Source organism: Artemia sp. Qi Xiang Cuo, chromosome 4 (genome assembly GCF_049724085.1).
Source record: "Artemia sp. Qi Xiang Cuo chromosome 4, ASM4972408v1, whole genome shotgun sequence".
Lineage (NCBI taxonomy): Eukaryota > Metazoa > Arthropoda > Branchiopoda > Anostraca > Artemiidae > Artemia > Artemia sp. Qi Xiang Cuo.
Window position 1 is genome coordinate 75,166,181 of NC_142797.1, and position 22,656 is coordinate 75,188,836.

A 22,656-nucleotide genomic window follows, 5' to 3' on the forward strand; every position below is an offset into this window, starting at 1 on the left:
GTCAAACCATGAAAGACTAAAGTTAACTTCTCAAATAATAAATCCCAGGAACCTAACACCCACTTAAATCTAAAAAACTAGGTCTGAAAACCCAAACAGCTAATTAACTATTCTAATTCTAAATTTCAGGCATGTAAAACCACAAAATACTAATGTTAACTTCTCAAATAATAAACTCTAGGAAACAAACATTCACGAAAACCTAAAAAACATAGGTCTGAAAATCCCCAAACAGCCAATTAAATATTCTAATTTATGATTTCAGGTATGTAAAGCCACAAAATACTAAAGTTAACTTCTCAAATAATAAACCCCAGGAGTCAAACACACACGAAAACCTAAGAAACCTAGATCTGAAAATCCCCAAACAGCCAATTAAATATTCTAATTCATGATTTCAGGCACGTCAAACCACAATATACTAAAGTTAACTTCTCAAACAAAAAACCCCAGGAAACAAACACCCACGAAAATCTAAAAAACCTAGGTCTGAAAACCCTAAACAGTTAATTAACTATTCTAATTCCTGATTTCAGGCACGTGAAACCACAAAATACTAAAGTTAACTTCTCAAATAATAAACCCCAGAAGTCATACATACACGAAAACCTAAAAAACCTGGGTCTGAAAATCCCAAACAGCCAATTAAATATTATAAGTAATGATTTCAGCAAAGTCAAAGCACGAAATACTAAAGTTAATTTCTCAAATAATAAATCCCAGGAACCTAACACACACGAAAATCTAAAAAACTAAGTCTGAAAACCCAAACAGCTAATTAACTATTCTAATTCATGATTTCAGGCAAGTCAAACCATGAAATACTAAATTTAACTTCTCAAATAATAAAGTACAGGAAACGAACACCCATAAAAATCTAAAAAACTAAGGTCTGAAAACCCTAAACAGCTAATTAACTATTCTAATTCATTATTTAAGGCACGTAAAACCGCAAAATACTAAAGTTAACTTATCAAATAATAAACCACAGGAGTCAAACACACACGAAAATCTAAAAAACCTAGGTCTGAAAACCCTAAACAGCAAATTAACTATTCTAATTCATGATTTCAGGCACGTAAAACAACAAAATACTAAAGTTAATTTCTCAAATAATAAACCCCAGGAGTCAAACACACACGAAAACCTAAAAAACCTAGGTCTGAAAATCCCCAAACAGCCAATTAAATATTCTAATTCATGATTTCAGGCAAGTCAAACCATGAAAGACTAAAGTTAACTTCTCAAATAATAAATCCTAGGAACCTAACGCCCACGTAAATCTATAAAACTAGGTCTGAAAATCCAACCAGCTAATTAACTATTTTAATTCAAGATTTCAGGCACGTAAAACAACAAAATACTAATGTTAACTTTTCAAATATTAAACTCTAAGAAACAAACATCGACGAAAAACTAAAAAACCTAGGTCTGAAAATCCCCAAACAGCCAATTAAATATTCTAATTTATGATTTCAGGCACGTAAAGCTACTAATTACTAAAGTTAACTTCTCAAACAATAAACCCCAGGATTCAAACACACGCGAAAACCTAAAAAATCTAGGTCTGAAAATCCTCAAACAACCAATTAAATATTCTAATTCATGATTTCAGCCAATTCAACCCATGAAATACTAACGTTAACTTCTCAAATAATAAATCCCAGAAACCTAACACCCACAAAAATCTAAAAAACTATGTCTGAAAACCCAAACAGCTAATTAACTATTCTAATTCATGATGTCAGGCACGTAAAACCACAAAATACTAAAGTTAACTTCTCAAATAATAAACTCTAGGAAACAAACACCCACGAAAACCTAAAAAACCTAGGTCTGAAAATCCCCAAACAGCCAATTAAATATTCTAATTCATGATTTCAGGCACGTAAAACCATGAAATACTAAAGTTAACTTCTCAAATAATAAACTCCAGCAAACAAACACCCACGAAAATCTAAAAAACCGAGGTCTGAAAACCCTAAACAGGTAATTAACTATTCTAATTCATGATTTCAGGCACGTAAAACCATAAAATACTAAAGTTAACTTCTCAAATATTAAACCACAGGAGTCAAACATCCACGAAAATCTAAAAAACCTAGGTCTGAAAACCCTAAACAGCTAATTAAATATTCTAATTCATGATTTCAGGCACGTAAAACCACAAAATACTAAAGTTAACTTCTCAAATAATAAACCCCAGGAGTCAAAGACACACAAAAACTTAAAAAACCTAGGTCTGAAAATTCCCAAAAAACAAATTAAATATTCTTATTAATGATTTCAGGAACTTAAAATAAGAAATAATAAATTTGACTTCTAAAATAATAAATCCCATGAAGATATCTCACACGAAAATCTAAAAAACTAGGTCTGAAAACACAAAAAGCTAATTAACTATTCTAATTCATGATTTCAGGCACGTAAAACCACAAAATACTAAAGTTAACTTCTCAAATAATAAACTCCGGGAAACAAACACCCACGAAAACCAAAAAACCTAGGTCTGAAAATCCCAAAACAGCCAATTAAATATTCTAATTCATGATTTCAGGCAAGTCAAACCATGAAATACTAAAGTTAACTTCTCAAATAATAAATCCCATGAACCTAACACCCAAAAAAATCTAAAAAACTATGTCTGAAAACCCACATAGATCATTAACTATTCTAGTTCGGGATTTCAGGCACATCAAATCACGAAATACTAAAGTTAAATTCTCAAATAATAAACCCTAGGAAACTAACACTCACGAAAATCTAAAAAACTAGGTCTGAATACCCAAACAGCTAATTAACTATTCTAATTTATGATTTCAGGCACGTCAAACCATGAAATACTAAAGTTAACTTCTCAAATAATAAATCCCAGGAACCTAACACCCACGAAAATCTAAAAAAACTAGGTCTGAAAACCCAAACAGCTAATTAACTATTCTAATTCATGATTTCAGGCACATAAAAAAGGCACTAGAACTTTTAATTATCTTTTAAATGAACCCTCTAGCGATATTCTAGGACCACTGGGTTGATACTATCACCCCTGAAAAAAACATATATCCGTGATCTTTTTTCTGGCAAAAATACAAAATGGCACATTTTTGCATATAGGAACTTAAAACCTCTGTAGTAGTGTTCTCTGATACGGTGAATCATTAAGATTTTACGGCTTTTAGGGGGTTTTCCCCCATTTTTCGAAGATGAGGCAAATTTTCTCAGTATCGTAACCTTTAATAGGTAAGACTAAATTTAATAAAACTTATATGTTTGAAATCAGCATAAAAAACCGATTCTTCTGATACATCTATTGGTATCAAAATTCCGTTCTTAGAGTTTCTGTTACTATTGAGCCGGGTCGTTCCTTTCTTACAGTTCGTCACCACGAACTGTTTAAGAGCGACGCCGAACTCTTGAATGAAAGTTCGGTTTGGCCAACTGATGTTTGCTTCATGTACTGGTAAATAGAGTCATAGTTAAAAAACAAAAACTATTATCTTTATAGTTATATTTAGCTAAAGGCCTGTATCGTTAAAGAAACGTCTTTGCATTTGCTATGTTTTAACCCGTTCTTGTTTTGAGAAAACCAAAAAAGCATTTTTTAATGTTATGGATAAACATGTGAGGTAAGCATCAGCTAACCAGACTTAACCTTGATTCAAAAGTTCAGCCTTTCCAACAAAACCTAGCTATGAATCCATTGCGTGAAAATTCCTAAAAAATAGAAAAAAAATCGAAAAAAAAATCTGAATGCCAGAAACCAAGTGCTTATTGTCGAATTTCCGAATATAGTACTTATTGTCGAATATAGTGTTGCTCTAATTGATCATAGCACTAATTACCTATAGGGACTGTTTTGGCCCCTTTCATAAAATTTGGAAATCTTTGCTCCCTTTTTGGGGTCATGAGATAAAGAATATTTTTAACTTTGAATCGTGAAATAAAATCTGTGAAATAAAGCTAGAAAAGAAATTCAATGAATGTTTTTTGGTTATATTTTCGAGTCATTTTGTTTAACTTTAACTATATTTGGAAGTTGGGCTTTAAAGTCGAGGATGTCATAATGCAGCATTGGATATCTTTTTTGTTGATCTTTTGTCGGCTTGTAAAAAAAGAACCTGCTCTGTATCTGTGCCAAGTTGTAGCACACTATTCTAATTACTTCACAGATAACGGATTTTAGTGGCCTGATTCTTTTCCAGCAACAAATCCGGATTAGACTGCTAAGGGCACAATTGTTTCACTGACATAAAACTGGGAGCTACTTTAACAAAAAGCAGCCAGTAATATTTAGAATTAGCAGTCACTATTACCAGTTTTTTTTAAAAGAATATACTCGTAAAGTTTCCTGTTTCGGTATGTACATTTTGTTAATGCCATTTCTCTTCAAGACCCAATGGGTCTTATTTTGCTTCCATTTCAAGGATTTCCGTTCTAAGCCCCATTCTCACACCTTCATTTCGCGCTGTCATTTGCAAAAACAATTTAGCTACAATTGCGTGGTAAAGTATATAGGACGAACCAAATTGTTGTTTATTTAATAAAACCTTGTTTAGTTGCATTTGTAAATTAATTTATTTCGTAAAATGAGGTGAATGCTCTTACCCTCTTGCTCTGTGTCTTGGAACCAGGCATATTTTCAAAATCTTGAATTTAGTACTTAATTATTTTAAATCAACAAGTTCCTAAAAAAATAAATAAATAAATAAAACTTGGCCTTGTAGAAGATCCTTTTTGTGTTTTTAAAATCAAAATAAATTTAACCTTTCCCTCAACTGAAGTGAAATCTTTTACTGCCCAATACAGTCTCTACTTTCAGTGCTGCACTTGGAACTTTACTTTAGGTACCAACTGGATTTAAAATAAAAATGTTAATTACTAACTTTATTTTTATGAAACGAATCATTTTCCGTTCACATTCAATTTGGTATTACTTTGCAAATATAGGAATAAAATATCCCATCGTATATTCGTTTGTAGTTGGGGCAGGCTAATCTTGTAATCAAAATTTCGACGCGTTTTAAATGATTAAATAAAAAAAACAAGTTTTTTAAACTGAAAGTAAGGAGCGACATTAAAACTTAAAACGAACAGAAATTATTCCGTATATGAAAGGGGCTGTCCCCTCCTCAACGCCTCGCTCTTTACGCTTAAGTTTTTTATTGTTTTAAAAAATAGAGTTGTGAGACAGATTCTAACTTTAGCGCAAAGAGCGAGGCGTTGAGGAAGGACAGCCCCTTTCATATACGGAATAATTTCTGTTCGTTTTAAGTTTTAATGTCGCTCCTTACTTTCAGTTTAAAAAACTTGTTTTTTTATTTAATTTCTGATCGTTTTTCAGTTAATGCAGCTTTTATTTTGGCTCACCAACTTAACATTTATTTATAGAGATAAGTCTGATTCTCAGGTACCTTAATAAACCGTTAATATAAACTTTACTCTAAACCACTATGCTAATGACAATTTGTGCTATCATGACCAATCCGCCTGTAGCCAAGACAGTTGAAAACTCTCCTTCTTCACCCCAATCTAATTATTTAGCCTCTCTTATGAAATTCACTTGCCTTTAATCCCCTCTTATAAATTCTTCCCATCAACAGTTGGTGACTATTTTCTTGTTAATCCAGACCGATGGCTACAAAGAGTTATCTTTGTAAATATGTCATCCTTTATTTGTAAAACCTAGCCGGGTGATCTTTATGTTTTTATTATATAGCCCTAGAAAAAGGGGTCAAACCAAGTCTTTGAATTACCCAATGTTTGATATACCGTCAATAAAACGTGTAAAAACGTTCAACAAATCTTCTCCAACCTTTTGAAGTGTCCAAGTGCCGACGTTTCACCGCGATACCTGACCACTGTCACTACCATGGTTTCTGATATTCAAATATCTTTCGACTCTATAAGTTCTTCCTATTATTCCTATTCAAACTTCTTCTATGGTTATATATATATATATATATATATATATATATATATATATATATATATATATATATATATATATATATATATATATATATGTATGAACTGACATATTATTGCCATTTCAAACAGTTCGTGGTAACGAACTGTAAGTAGGAAGCGATTGGCTCAATAGTAACCGAAACTCTAAGAAGCAAAGTCTTGATAACAATAAACGCATCAAAAGAATCAAATTTTGATGCTAATTCAAAATTTGTAAAATTCAGCAAATTTAATGGTACCTATAAAACTATAAATTCGGGGGAGGGCCCATTTGCTCGAAAATCCAGTTGTAGTGCCCTTTTTAAGTGATTAAAATATTGGAGGACAACTAGCCCCCCCTACCAAGCTCATTTTTTCTCCGAAGTCACCCGATCAAAATTTTGAGATTGCTATGTTGTTCAGCATAGTCGAAAAATCTAATATCTATGTCTTTGAGGATGATATTCAGACTGCTCTTTATAAGTCTTTATAAGACTGCTGACTACTTGTCAGTTCTTTTATAAGTTACATATAGTGTAGGTTATTGGGAAGCACACAGGCGTTTTTGGGGGGATTTTCCTGCTGATGGTCGGGAGGTTACGTAGGAAGAGCTTTCCAAGGAGAAATTTTTCATGGGGGAACGGAATTTTCCATGGAAGGAAAGCTGGATTTCCCAGCATTGTTTAAAAAACAATCAGAAACTAAATAAGAAAACAAGTACTTTTTTTTATTGAAAGTAAAGAGCAACATTTTTGATGAAGATTTTTGATCGTTGGACGAAGTTATGATTTTTCTGTCTATATTTTCTTGAATTGACAGCTCTGAGATGAGCTAAAATACCATTCACACCACAAAACTCTCCGTCCGCCTTTCAAACAGTTCGTGGTAACGAACTGTAAGTAAGGAGCGACCCGGCTCAATGGTAACTGAAACTCTAAAAAGGAATTTTGATACCAATAGATACATCAAAAGAATCAGATTTTAATGCTAGTTTTAAATATATAAGTTTCATTAAGTTTAATTTCACCCATCAAAAGTTACGTGCCTGAGAAAATTTGGCTGATTTTAGAAAAAAGGGGGAAAGACCCCCTAAAAGTTATAGAATTTTTATAGAGTTATAGAATTATTTACCTTAATCAAAATTACACCATCATATTCAGCGTATCAGAGAACCCTTCTGTAGAGGTTTCAAGCACCTATCTACAAAAATGTGGAATTTTGCTTTTTTTGCCAAAAGAAAGATCACGGATTCGTGTTTATTTATTTTTTTTCTCCAGGGGTGATCGTATCGACCCAGGGGTCCTCGAATATCTTGGGAGGGCTCATTGGAACGGAAATTAAAATTTCTAGTGCCATTTTTAAGTGGCCAAAAAAATGGAGGGCAACTAGGCCCCCTCCCACGCACATTCTTTTCACAAAGTCACCCGATCAAAATTTGAGATAGCAATGTTGTTCGGCATGGTCGAAAATATGATAACTATGTCTTTTAGGATGACTTAATCCCCCGAAGTCCCCGAGGGAAGGGCTGAAAGTTATGAACTTTACCCAATGTTAACATATAGTATTGGTTATTGGGAAGTATACAGACGTTTTCAGGGGGGATTTTTTCTGGTAGGTGGGGGGGGGGGTCGGGGGTTATATGGCAGGATCTTTCCATGAAGGAAGTTTTCATGGGGGAAGGGACATTGCTATGAAGGGGGTGAAGGATTTCCCAGCATTAATAAAGAAAGAGATCAGAAATTAAATAAAAAACAAGTATTTCAACTGAAAGTACGGAGCAACATCAAAACTTAAAACGAACAGAAAGTATTACGCATATGATTGGGTTCGACCCCTAGTGAATATCTTGCTCTTTAAGCCAATGATTTTTTAGTACTTTCATAAGAGCTATTTATTCTAATTAACGGCCTTTGTGATAAAGGGGTTATTTTTAAAGAATTGGAACAAAACTCGAACTTTAGCCTAAAGAGCAAAGTATTGAATAGGGGGCGAACCCCCTAATATTCATATTAAAAATCTATGAATATAGAAGTTCGTTACGTAAGTTAATTCGTAAGTTACTTATATTTATTACTAATAAAAACGTTCGTAAATAAAATTAAACAAGTTTCGAGAAAGGCATTTAACCAAAAAAAAGTAAAATTAATATGCAAATTTTGTTTTAATTATTCACGTACGGTGAGCCAAAATCAAAACCTGCATTAATTCAAAAACGTTCAGAACTTAAATAAAAAAACAAGTTTTTTTAACTGAAAGTAAGGAACGACGTTAAAACTTAAAACGAACAGAAATTATTCTGTATATGAAAGGAGCTCTCCCCTCCTCAACGCGTCGCTCTTTACGCTAAAGTTTGACTTTCTCACAACTTTATTTTTGTTTAAACAATAAAAAACTTTAGCTTAAAGAGCGAGGCGTTGAGGAGGGGACAGCTCCTTTCATATACGGAATAATTTCTGTTCGTTTTAAGTTTTAACGTCGTTCCTTACTTTCAGTTAAAAAAAACTTGTTTTTTTTATTTAATATAGTTAGGCTTTATAGTTTAGCCTAGGACAGCGTACAATAATGGGACTGATAATATAGAAAGCAACAATAAGGATGAAAAAATGACAAGAGGGCAAGAATGATAAGATAAAATATTTAAAGGCACAAATTTTATGCACAGAATACAGTGTAGCTCGTACTAATATTTTTTCTAAATACTAAATGAATATATTTAACTCCCTTTCTCTAAAACAAGAAGTGTACCAATCTTTTACTTTCAGATAATTCAGGATGCGAGCTGAACTCGCTGTAGTTGTCATCTTCACGCTACTTCACCAGATCATTGCTCCGGGTAGGTTGATTTTTTTTTTTCGTAAGATGTGCTTAACATATAATTCATGCATTTCATTTTTTTATTTGTTTACTTACTCCGCATCCTTTATATAATTCAACTAATTTATCACTACTTAAATTAATTTCAGACGGATAAAGTTCTTGTATTTTCTGAGAAGTAAAAAATTGACGTAAAAGAGTAATATATTAATAGCATCAGTAAATAGCTTTAAGACTCTCAGAGGTAGCCTTAGGGGGGGAGGGGTACTTCCCCTGGGTGCAGAATTTTAGGGGTCAAAAATTCCAAATAAATAATCTAACATTTATAATCATTTCGTATTTTTGAAATTTTATTTTCATTAAAATAATACAGAAGGTGGAGTTGGGGGTTAGTATAAGAAAATTAGATCCGAAGTTTTCATTTTTTCCCTCATATTTTCCCATATAAAGTAAGAATAGTCCGATTTGAATAAATGAAAAATTTTGTTCATAATTGAAAATTCTGTTAATAAATGAAAACTGTGGTAAAAGTTAGCCTGAAAATTTTTAGGACACAGTGTCCTAAAAATTTGAAATTGAACAAGGGACTTCTGAATTAATTCCTTTGAATTGCATAAAACGAGTTGGCTAATTTTTTTTTATTAAAGCAATCTAATGTGTTTTCAGTACAGTCCATATGACAGTCTAGTCATTTGGGAGATATAAAAGGCAGCAATTTTACAATCTTTTGTGATAATTACAGTATATTTCAAGCTTGTTTTCATTGTTTTTATTGTTTTAATTGTTTTTTAAAATTTCTCGTCATTTAATTTTCATTGCCTTATTGGAAATCCTTACTCGACTGATTTCCCCAAGGTGTGACACAAAAAACTGCAAACGAGGTACTACGGGTGTTTTTCTTTTCGATAATGTCAGGTAAAACACTTTTTTTGGTACAGAAAAATAATAAATTCTTTATCAGCTCCAGGCCCTGTGAAGCCTTCACTCAGAAACAATGAAATAACAATGAGTTCTTTGGAAAACGCAAGGGAACTGGATAAGATATTTGATGAAAAATTATTGCTGCTAAGTGAAACGTTCCGAAGCAGTGAGATGGATCCACTGAAAATCAGAATAGGGTAAGTCATTTATTTTACTTAGAATTAGTAGGATTGCTTGTTCTTTGGCATTGTTTTATTTCCATATTTTCGGCAACCGTCCCTCCTGAATTTCCATTCATTCCTCCATCCCTCCTGAACTTCCATTCATTTCTCCCTCCCTCCTGAATTTCCATTTATTCCTCCGTCCCTCCTTAGCTTCCATTCATTCCTCCGTCCCTCCTAAATTTCCATTTATTCCTCCGTCCCTCCTGAATTTCCACTCATTCTTCCATCCCTCCTGATTTCCCATTCATTCCTCCGTCCCTCCTGAATTTCCATTGTCAAATCTTATAAACACAAACATTGTATGGATTTTTCTTTTTAATCTGAAGATTCAAAAAACTGATCTTTTAAGATTTTTTTTTCACATTGCGTCTTAATTTTGATTTCAAAGAAGGCACAAGCCAGATAACGACCCTTGATAAGAATATGATGATTACTTTCAAATATGTGGATTATATACATATTAAATAGAAAACATGAACTGATCCCTCTGAGTGTTTTAAAACATCTAAGTATTCCTAGATATATCGTACTTTAGTAGTTTTTCTCTGTTACAATGTGAACAATATATATATATATATATATATATATATATATATATATATATATATATATATATATATATATATATATATATATATATATATATATATATATATATATATATATATATATATATATATATATATATATATATATATATATATATATATATATATATATATATATATATATATATATATATATACTGATATCTCATTATCTTTTTTAAAAATTGCCATCCATGGATTTTTTGGCCTAAAAAATGACTTATGTAGGTAACGAGTTTGAAAAAAGTTGTTAATTGCCTTGATTTTTAAGAGAAAAAAAAAATCCCGCGAGTGACATCATCTTTATGATCACATTTCGAGAGTTTGCAAACGTCATTTTTGCCACAGGAGTAGCTATATTGTTGTTAGTATCTATTACAGATGCAAAATTACATTAGAAACATAGTCAATTAAAAATTATCTGGTATAATTAGTCTATTTGCAAAAGGTGTTTCCAGCAGTTTCATTATATCTGTAGGACAAATCAATGTCCTAGACATTGAAGAGCAACGAAATGTCTGGTTTGAATACTGGAGACAACAACGAGTACAACAAATCAAAACTGGAAGTGGAGAATAAAAAAAATATCCGATTAGAAGATTAGCGACAGCGAGAATCAAAACGAGTCAAATTTTCTAATGCCTAGAGGACAAATAAACGCCCTAAGACCAATCCGAGAAGCTAAGGTAACGGGTATTGGAAAATTTTCTGAAGTAATGATAGACGAAAATGATGTACAAAGAAATTTATGGTTAGAATACTTGCATTAACGGTAATTACAACCAGTAAAAAACTAAACAAAAGAACGGTGCGGTTACAAGACATTCAAAAACGAGGAGCAGAATGAATTAAAAATCAAAAATGAGAGTGAGGAAAAAAAATTTGGCTAGAGGAACAACGCCATCACAATCTTCAATGCCAAGAAAATGTGGCGCAAAACCCTGCACAAACCTACAAAGATGCCATAAAGTACGAAAGTGTTAATTAAGTTTTTGGGACCCTTTAACACTATATGTATTCCTTTTGGAGCCCTCCACTTTCCCGAGGAAACAGCAGCAAACAAAGGTGATTCATTTGCAGGTTGCTAATTGTAACGAGAATCAGTTTATACAAGCATGCTGCATGCCGAGTGTCGGGGCCCGGCTTCAAATTCAGCTACATAGTTTTTTCTCAATTGGCATACTGACATTTCTGACCACAAAATTGATCTGAAAAGATCGCGACTTTAAGGAAGAATTAGTATTTTTTCTATGGTGGTTGTATTGAAGCTCTGGTGACGACATGACATCAAGAAGAGTTTCACATTGTCTACAGTTAGAAGATAATTGACATTGAGAATAAAGAAAATACAAGCCTGTCCTGTAGCCAAGCTGAGGCCCGGTCCATGACATCAAGAATATTGTCTTGAGTTAGGAGAAAAGCAACAATGAGCATCAATATATACAATCCTGCCGTGTAGCCGTGTCGGGTCTTGGTCTTGAAATCGGCTACTTAGAATTTTTTTTTCTAAAAAATTGGCATATTTACATTTCTTGCGCAAAAAGGTCTAAATTGGTAAATGAAGAATTTGTATTTTTCCCAGGGTGTTTGTATCAAACCTATGGTGACGCCATGACATCAAGAAGATGCTCACATTGTCTGCAGTTAGAAAACAAGCAACAACGAGAATAAATGTATATATATATATATAAGCCTGCCACGTAACCGTTCCAGCCCCCTCAAAATCGGCTATTACAGTTTTTTTTCTTAAAATTAGCATATTCGCATTTCCACGCACAAAAAAGAACTAAATAGGTCACAACTTTAAGGGAGAATTTCAATTTTTCCCAGGGTGGCAATATCGAAACTATGCTAACGCCATGACAGCAAGAAGGGGCTGCTGTTAGAAGACAAGCGACAATGAGAACCAATTTGTGCAAGCCTGCAACTTAGCCCTGCCGGGGCCCAGCGGCGTAGCCACTTAGAACTAAATAATTAGAATACTGTATTAAAGGTTGTTATTAATACAACCTCAAGTTCTATCCAAGGGATATTTTATCTGTGGAACTGAAGGTTGAGTCATGCATAGATATCATTTTCAATTAATTAAAACAAAACCTATCCTTGCATAACGGTATACATTGAGACGTAATACTTTTATTGCCATGCTAACATCTATTTTTGAGATCAAGTTGAAAAACCAGTTTTGCTGATTAAAGAATGAGAAATCAGAGATGAAACATCAGAATAATGCATATAACACGACTGAGTACTTAAATACTTAAAAAGTTGTTAAATCGTATTTTTGAATCCTTCAAACTTGCATTCACATAGGTATTTCAATATATTTACAACAATGGTTCGGAAATGCCTACCCCCACCCTTTAATTTTTTTGGTACTTCGACTTTTAGATGTAACTAAAAAAGTACTGTACCAGATATAACCGCAAAAGGGCCGCCAGTTCTAGGGAGAACAGACATGGATATAACTAGATTCATCATGCATCCCTACATTATCCCTACATTCACCCTACATTCTTGTTGAAAAATAGGGATAAAGGGGATGATTCTCCTTGTAGAAAGAAGCTTCCGTGTATGTGCTAAGAAAATAAATTATTTTCAGGACTTCCTATTTTCTTAGAAAGAGTTCGGTGCGAATGCAGCTTTTGAGCGTGAACAATTAACATACGCGAACTTTTGCAGTCTTTATAGTTTTGGTTTATAATAACCTCCAAAACATTTGGGGGTTATCTAAATGTGAGGATTTGTTGACACCATGACCCTGCAATGAAAAAAAAATTTTGGAAGCTAAGGGGGTGATTTGATAGGGGCAAGAATAGTACTTTTGGAATAGGGGATTTCGAAACTACTTTATCTTCTTAGTCATGGCTAGAAAATTAAGCAAGGACTTAACGACTTTTAATTAAAGGTTAATTAAAAGAAATTTTTCCACAAAATAAGTTTTCAAAGAAAAGTAAAGAACTCCATTAAACAAAAATGAGCAAAAATCAAATCAAATAATCTACCAAACGTGAAACTACCACTAATCAGCATCGATAAATAAATGATACCCCAAACGAACAGAAATTACAATAAATAACCCAGTCAAACTCCAAACGAGCAGAAACTAACATAAGTTGGGCTCAAAACCCCTATGCCTTCCCAAAGCGAGAACAAAATTTGCACTTTAATGAAAAAAATATAAATGTTTTTTCTTTTGTAACTTTAATAAATGAAATAATATTAGCATTTTGATTACTAAATATCATTATATGTATATTAAACTTACAATGCAGATTCATTTGTATTTTTTTCAGTAAAGTGCAAATTTCGTTCTGGTCTTGGGACCTTCCCAAGACCAGAACAAAATTCGCACTTTACTGAAAAAAATTAAACCTTTAACTTCAGAAGGTCTCAGCTTTTATTTGTCAGTTCCTCAAATCATTATAATTAACTAAAAAGGAGAAAATGTATCAACTTCTAACAATCAAAAAAGTTTGTTGAACATCCGTTATAGACGAATAGAGACAAAGCTCATATCCGTTAAAGACGAATAGAGACGTTATAGACGAATACATCTGATTTTGGATCGTTGCATCGCGGTGCCTGCCACCTTGCATAGTTATAAAATCATTCTATTTTACATTCGTCGCTCCTAGGTGTTAATTATCGTCTATAAGCTTTTAGCTACTACGTAGCTAGTAAACAATTATGGAAAAAAAAAAATGAAAACAAAGTCAAAATATATACTCATTGTATGAATACATATAAAGTATTAGATATAAAAATATTGCGTATTAAAGAATATGAACTAGAATAGTAATATTCTAGAAATAGAATAATAATAATATATAGTTATAAATTTAAAAAAGTCATTAAATCTTTCGTTTATGTTTTATAGCCTCTATGAAATTAAGTAAGACATCTAGTACTCCACTGGTAGATGGTGACACTATACCACTCTTAGATTACATCCAATGTTTATGAACATTTAGATCCGTGTTCTTTGCTAGATTGGAGCTATCTCTGCCACCATGATATAGAATAAAACAGAATTATACCTTGGCAGTAAAAGAAGATCCTTTTTATAAACAACATCCTTAAGTTTGGGACTCGATAAAATTGTCCATAAGCCACTAAGTGCTACTTAATCTCATGGTGCTTCTTAAGTTTTTTACCTTGCTTACCTTGGCAGCAAAAGAACATCCTCCTTATAAGCAACATCTTTAAGAGCTTTTAAGGATGCTTTTAAGGATGCTTTTTCCTTAAAAGCTTTTAATATCCTTGAAAGCTTTACAAAAGAATATCATGTTTTTGTTAGATGTTTCATGCTTTCGGTAAAGTGAAGTAATATATTTCTAAGAAAAAGATAATCAAATGTTTATAGTTATTTTCACAATTTTAGTGGGTTTTTTGGATATTTGAGTTTTTTAAAAACTAATTTCAGTTTTAAGTGACATTAATTAGACACATTAGTAAGTGGTCATCATCCAAATTATTGATATCAATGTTTCTAATATTTACCATCTACCATGCAACTTCTAATAGTATTATTAGGCAACTTTTACTTTAAAATTTTTAGGGTAAACACATTGGTTTTGTTAGCTTTTTGTTATTTTGCAAATTTATCACTTTCACCGGTAAACTTAAAACAGGTCCAATTCACTATGTTGACTAATTAAACACCACATTAGCATATCTGCTTGTATGTTTAGAAATTTTGTGCTACAGTAACAGTACACATAAGCTTGCATAAATTTAAAAAAAAAACATAAAGTTAGATAGTTTTCACCTCACTACGCCATTAGTAAATATAAGCCATCGTAACCTCAAAAGTAAAAAGACCACAAATCTTGTGAGTTGCTCCCAAGACTATGAAGGATCATAGTCCTTCAGGGCTCCTCAGAGGAACACATACTAGCTTATGAGGAGGTTGGCGCTTTAAATTCCTAACTCAGGCATAGCGGCATACCTATTATAGGTTCTTGATAAAATCATCAAAAAATCATAAAAAATGAGATTAGATATATTCCTTTTAGAAATCAGCTAGCGAGTGCGTCCAAAAAAGATTTACAGAACAGACCTATGTCTTAGAAACCTCAGTTGGGTTAGAAAATAAACAGCTTTACAGATCTCTGTGAGAAATTTTAAATTAACAGCATTCCAAGCTGGCACGAATACGATATACTATGCACATAACTCAACCCCAATCAAATAAACAAAAATAAATTATATTAAAACTTACTTTGATATTATATGATAACTTTTTGGGTTATTTACTTTTATTGTATTGAAAACTTAAATTGCCAAAGTTTTTTATTCACGGAAAAACCTCTTGAAATCAGTTTGTAGCGTAGACTTAAGATCCATTCTTAATGAAAAGTTACTATCAATGAAAAGATGAAATCTAAAACAAAGAGAAAATGAAAAGAACACAAACTTAACTCGAACATCAATTACCAGATATATTCCCAGACGGTATTGCCATTGTTAAAGCCTCAAACCCACCGAAACGCTAGCACGCCATCTGCTTTTTGCATTCTTTTTATTACTACTTATGTGTCGATGTGTCGTATGCATTTTTATCATTAGCCATATATTTAGGAAAAACTAAATTAGAAACATTACATGGCGATCAAGTTAACCTTGTTCTCATTTTAGCATGAGGGTGATTCAGTAAGCATTGATGTCAGCCAGACTTGTAATATTAGATCTTATTTAGACCTCAATGTCAATTTCAAAGTTCTTTTGAAATTGTTTCTATCAATGTTGCCCTTCAAATCAACGTTAAGAGAAAAAAGAAAAAGGAAAAAGAGAAAGGCACTAGAGTCCAAACCGGCGGTGCGGATATCCTTTTCAAGGCCCTTTGGCCAGGAAATGCAATGGAGGGATTGGGGGCCAGCCATCCTGTGCTTTCATACACCCTTCTTGCTTACTTTCCCCAGGTTTCTCCAGGTATCCATTTAAAGCTAAGTCTACTCTCGCTGAGCTTAGAGAGTCATGCCACTGACCCTCGTCTCAAAACAAATAACCGGTCACACCAGGAATCGAACCCCTGCCCTTTGGCAAAAGGATTTCAAATCCAGCGCACCAACCGTTCGGCTAGGATGACTCAACATAAAAAGAGGTAGTTTTATTGATAAATAAGCTTCTCATAAATATTGATGCACATTTAGAAGCACTTGATGTTTTCAGCTGTTTTGTTATTGTTGCACTAAGCATTCTACGTCAGTAAACAGGGGAGAAGAGTCTACATTTGATCTTAATCCTTGAAATCCAACATTATATAGAAAAACAAATTCTTTGACTATTCATTAGAAAGTAATTACCTAGACCCCCCCCCCCATCAACTCTTTCAATGAAACACCTTAATATGGATCTGATTGCTCATATTTACTAATAAACTTCTATTGGAAATCTAGTGGTCTCGTCAGTTTTAGAGTCTTTTTAGGATGTTCTTAGAAAAAGATTTCTTTCTAAAGTGGGCTGAGAGCGGTTATATCCAGTATTATATCCTCAATCAAGTAAATTTCGGCATTTTTTTGCGAACATTATTGCTTACAAACTAGATTTTCAGGTAATCAAGAACAATTTCTTTGTCTAGAAAATTCAACACGATTGAAAAAAAAAACAGTGCAATGGAATATGACAGCCTTGGATTTAACTTATTTATTTATAGGCCGGTACCAAAAAAGCTTGCTATAAATCGTTTTGCTGTGCAGAATGCTCGACACAAGTCTGAAGCCTTCAAATTTATTGGCGAACGAGAGAAGGCTACGGTGTTAAAAAAACTGTCAAACTCTGCAGCTGATTCAGCTGTTACTTCTCCAGAGGATGAACCAGAATTGGAACATGCGTTAGTATCCCTTATATCATATTTTCTCACAGATCCTACCATTAGAGAGACAGGGGAGGGCATCCAAACTAAAATGAGTGTATTTTTGGCACACTATTTTTGAATTGCTCCATGTAGGGGAACCTTCAGCCAAGCCCGGGGAGGGAATTTGCTCTACTTGTTTGGATAGAAGTACATTAGCTGAACTTAAAAAAAGGAATTTTTGTACCTGGTTTACACCTTCAGATTTATTCAGTTGTTTTGACCTAAGAAATAGCAGAAAACTAGCAACTAAAAATTATCTTGGCCTTGGGCTAACGTTTCTAGATTCAAATTTTGCCAAATATTTGTTTATTTATCAAGAATAGAGCCCATACGAAGCACCCATAAATAGAGTTACGCTTTTATTTTTACTGAATAAATTAGTACCGAAACATATGATAAATGAATCATTGTATACTCCTCTATCGAGTGTAGTGGTCACAATCTTTTCCTAAAGCCTTTAAACTAGTATGCTAGGCAATACCTATAGATAATTGGGGCATAGAATTGCTAATGTCAGTCACCACCCAGCCACTGGCCACCTGCTAGTGTCTTGCCAAGAGGTAGGGTGTTCGAGGTAGAATATGTTGCCAAGATGTGACTGACCAAAGTCAGTAACAGTGGCAAAATTTATACACGGAGGGAGGGGTTTAACCGGCTGGGCATACACAATGCTGACCGTGACACAAGAAAAAAATCACTTGAGGAGCAATCTGAGATGGAAGAACAAAGTTTTTTTAGAACCTGTCTTGAGTATCAATTGCTGCTAGCCATGGTTGGCTGGCGAGTGATGAGTGGCTCTTACCTCTTCCTTGAAGGATGAGTGCTGCCTTGCCAAGCTGGTCTAAGGCTGGTCAGCGAAGTTCTCGCGATGGGTGAGAACTATGGTAAACATCTTGAAAATACAAAGGAAGGTAATCTTTAAAAAACAGCAAACAGGCAAGCCCTGTTTCAAAACACCAATAAGGGACGCCAATAGACTACCAGACTAGGTTTGACGGGGAAACTAAATATTTGTACCTTCCACTATAGAATAGGTCTTTATTACATAGAGACAATGGGCCTTTGTGGCCTGAGCCTCAACCTAATTTTATGAGCCTGCCCATAATAGTAATAAAAATAATAAAACTCTTCTATTTTTATCCAACTCTATATTTTTTCTGCAGTATAAATTTTATTCTAGTTTATACTCTTTTTCTAAAGGACTCTCCATCTTGCAACTAACTTCAAAAATAGATGTTTGCCAGGACTTGCGTCATATCGTCAATTCGCAATGCCTTACCACCTTATTCCAAAACCATTTCTAAATGACTGCAAAAAGTAGAGTATAGCCTAGCGGTTTATGCATACTTTTTACGCATATTACGCACGCCCCCCCTAAATTTTTTGGTACTTTCCCATTGTATGGGCAGTCGAATGAATGCAGTGACGGAGACTCGTAAAGCGGGTAATTGTTATCTAAATTGATCGAAGAGTGTGGTTTCTCATCGAATTTACAATATTTAAACTGTTATTTTTTGGGGTTTAGGGGAAGAAAAAGGTACCTAGGTTAGGTTAGGCTGCGTATTTAATATGTGCAATGCTTTAATATATGTATATAAAATACATACATATTTTATTCATTTTCTTTCATTAGAGAAACTAGCATCGCACAAAAATTATAAAATTTATGAACGTTTTTTTTGGTATTTTTAATAGAAAAGGTAGATCCAGGCATTGTTTAGATTAAAAAAAAAGAATACTTTCACTCGTTATACGGTATAGGCCAAAATAATGAATTTATAAGATGGTCCCTCTATATTAATCACGACCCTAAGCTCGGAGAAGTAGGAAGGCGTACATGGAGGTCATAAGTAATTGAGACGACCACAGGAGGGCTTCTAAGAATTTTACAGAATCTAAGCACATTCACATCAATACGAATTTATTGGAATTGAGTTATGCTCAAAATGAAGAATCCTAAACCCTTCGAGAAACAGTAAAACTTTGCGCTCACGACTGCAAAGAGGTATGAAGCCAAGGAGAAAACTTCGAAGTAGCCACATTTCCCTGAGGTGTATTTTTCATACCTCAGCCGGGCCTGAAAACTCTGGGGACTGCAAAGCAAAATCCGCCTATTACAAGGTTTTCGTTTTTGAAAACGTTGACCATTGATGTAATTCTAGCCAAGAAACAGACACAGATGTTTTATGTTGGCATTGGGGGGCCTTATGATGTCGCGGGTTGTTGACTTGTTTCATTGTTGTATATCTTTTCTGAACAATTTCAGATCCGGTAAATATTGCTCGGGTACATTCTTTTTGCTCTTACTAATTTCCATGTGCTTCCTGCGTAGATTTTTATGCTGGATTCAAATATTGCATCATAATTTTCTCTACCGCAAAGTTTTATCGTAGTTAGTTTTATATGTTTTATTTAAAAGAGATTAAGGTGTTTAAATTAAAATAATAAATGCTCAAAAAACTAAATTTAAAAGATTATTTTATATTCTTTGCGTCCAATATTTTCTTTGTCTTTGAAGCGCTTAAGGTTACTCCTGGGTCTATAAAGCAGACAAAAAATTATACAAATATTCCTGTAAAAATTGCAGAATTTTACTATGCTTTGAGTTAGCGTAAAAAGCTCTGTGAGAACAATCGAGTCTGCTCCTTAGTGTAATTAAACAAATAAAACAAGTTTTTTTTAATTGAAAGTAAGGAACGACGTTAAAACTTACAACGAACAGAAATTATTCCGTATATGAAAGGAGCTGTCCCCTCCTCAACGCCTCGCTCTTTACGCTAAAGTTTTTTATTGTTTAAAAAAAAATAGAGTTGTGAGAAAGTCAAACTTTTACGTAAAGAGCGAGGCGTTGAGGAGGGGACAGCCCCTTTCATATACGGAATAATTTTTGTTCGTTTTAAGTTTTAACGTCGTTCCTTACTTTCAGTTAAAAAAACTTGTTTTTTTCTATTTAATTTCTGAACGTTTTTGAATTAATGCAGGTTTTGGTTTTGGCTCACCGTACGTGAATAGTTAGAACGAAATTTGTATATTAATTTTACTTTTTTTTGGTTAAATGGCTTTCTCGAAAGTTCTTTAATTTTATTTACGAACGTTTTTATTACTAATAAATATACATAACTTACGAATTGACATACGTAACGAACTTCTATATTCATATATTTTTAATACGTATTTTAGGGGGTTCGCGCCCTAGTCAATATCTCGTTCTTTTAGCTTAAGTTTGAATTTTGTTCTAATTCTTTAAAAATGACCTCTTAATCACAAAGGTCGTTATTTAGAATAAATAGCTCTTATGAAAGTACTAAAAAATCTTTGGCTTAAAGAGCGAGGTATTGACTAGGGGGTGAACCCAATTATATACGTAATATTTTCTGTTCGTTTTAAGTTTTGATGTTGCTCCTTACTTTCAGTTGAAAAACTTGTTTTTTTTATATTTAATTTCTAACCTTTTTTAAAATAATGCTGGGAAATCTGGCGCCCCCTCATAGCAATGTCCCTTCCCCCATGAAAACTTCCTTCATGAAAACTTCCCTCATGGATCCTCCCGCATAACCCCCGACCCATCCCCTCCCCTACTACCAGAAAAAAATCCCCCCTGAAAACTTCTGTGTACTTCCCAATAACCAATACTATATGTTAACATTGGGTAAAGTTCATAACTTTCAGCCCTCCCGCCGGGGACTTCCGGAGATTAAGTCATCCTAAAAGACATAGTTATCATATTTTCGACCATGCTGAACGAAATAGCTATCTCAAAATTTTGAGTAGGTGACTTTGGGAAAAAAATGAGCGTGGGAGGGGGCATAGGTGCCCTCCATTTTTTCGGTCACTTAAAAAGGGCACTAGAACTTTTAATTTCCGTTCCAAGAGCCCTTTCAAGATTTTCCAGGACCACTGGGTCGATACAATCACCCCTGAGAAAAAAAAACAACAAATAAACACGCATCCATGATCTTTCTTTTGGCAAAAATTCCACATTTTTGTTAATAGGAGCTTGAAACCTCTACAGTAGAGTTCTCTGATACGCTGAATATGATGGTGTGATTTTCATTAAGGCTCTGTAACTTTTAGGGGTCTTTCCTCCTTTTTTCGAAAATCAGCCAAATTTCTCAGGCGCGTAGCTTTTGATGGGTAGGACTAAACTTGGAGAAACTTATATATTTGAAAGGAGCATTAAAATCTGATTCTTTGATGTATCCCGTTATTTAGAGTTTCGATTACCATTGAGCCGGGTCGTTACTTACTTACAGTTCGTTACCATGAACTGTTTGGTTAAATAAAAAACAGTTTTTTTAAACAAAAAGTAAGGAACGACATTAAAACTTGAAACGAACAGAAATTATTCCGTATATGAAGGGGTTTGGCTCCTCCTCAACACCTCGCTCTTTACGCTAAAGTTTTTTAGTACTTTTTAAAAAAGCTTCTCATTGTTCCAAATAAACGAACATAGTATTTCAGAAGTCGTTCTTAAAGAATTGGGAGAAAATTTTAACTTTAGCGCAAAGAGCGAGGTGTTGAGGAGGAGGAAATCCCCTTCATATATGAAATAATTTCTGTTCGTTTTAATTTTAATGTCGCTCCTTACTTTCTGTTAAAAAAACTTGTTTTATTAATTTGGCTGTCTTAAAGTTTTGATCGTAGGAATTTGAGAAAAACGCTGGGACAGGGTGCCTAGTTGCCCTCCATTTTTTTGAGTTCCTTAAAAAGGGCACTAGAACTTTTAATTTTATTGGCAAACGTTTTTATTAGTAATAAATCTACGTAACTTACGAATTTTCTTCTAATTCTTTAAGAACGACTTCTGAAACACCATCTTCGTTTAATTGGAACAATGAGAAGCTTTTTTCATGATAATGCTGAATCAGCATTACAAGCCCATTCTTTTGATATATTTATTGACATCAAAACTCCGTTTTTTTAAGTTTCGATTACTATTGAGCCATATCGCTTGTTTTTTTTATTATTTTTTTTATTACGTATATGTTATTACGTATATGAAGGGGTTCACCCCCTAGTCAACACCTCGCTCTTTACACTAAAGTTTGAATTTTGTTCGAATCACAAACCGCTGAATCACAAAGGCTGTTTTAATTAGAATAGATAGCTATTTTGAAAGTACAAAAAAAATCTTAGCGTAAAGAGCGAGGTATTGACTAGGGGGTGAACCCCCTCATATACGTAATAATTTCTGTTCGTTTTAAGTTTTAATGTTGCTCCTTACTTTCATGTTAAAAAAATTTGTTTTTTTTTATTTAATTTCTGATCGTTTTTTAAATAATGCTGGGAAATCAGGCACCCCCTT

At 33.5% G+C, this 22,656-nt stretch overlaps 1 protein-coding gene across 1 annotated transcript in view; it reads left to right on the forward strand.

The window, feature by feature from the left end:
* The first annotated feature begins 4,262 nt into the window (after positions 1–4,262).
* The window catches only part of LOC148953438 (uncharacterized), a 40,053-nt gene continuing 21,659 nt past the window's right edge, over positions 4,263–22,656 (forward strand). The window contains exons 1-4 of the mRNA XM_089088538.1: positions 4,263–4,356; positions 8,709–8,779; positions 9,722–9,878; positions 17,151–17,327. Of these exons, the coding sequence (XP_088944664.1) occupies positions 8,719–8,779; positions 9,722–9,878; positions 17,151–17,327 (395 nt within the window). The 5' untranslated portion in view covers positions 4,263–4,356; positions 8,709–8,718. The remainder of the gene's footprint in view (positions 4,357–8,708; positions 8,780–9,721; positions 9,879–17,150; positions 17,328–22,656) is intronic.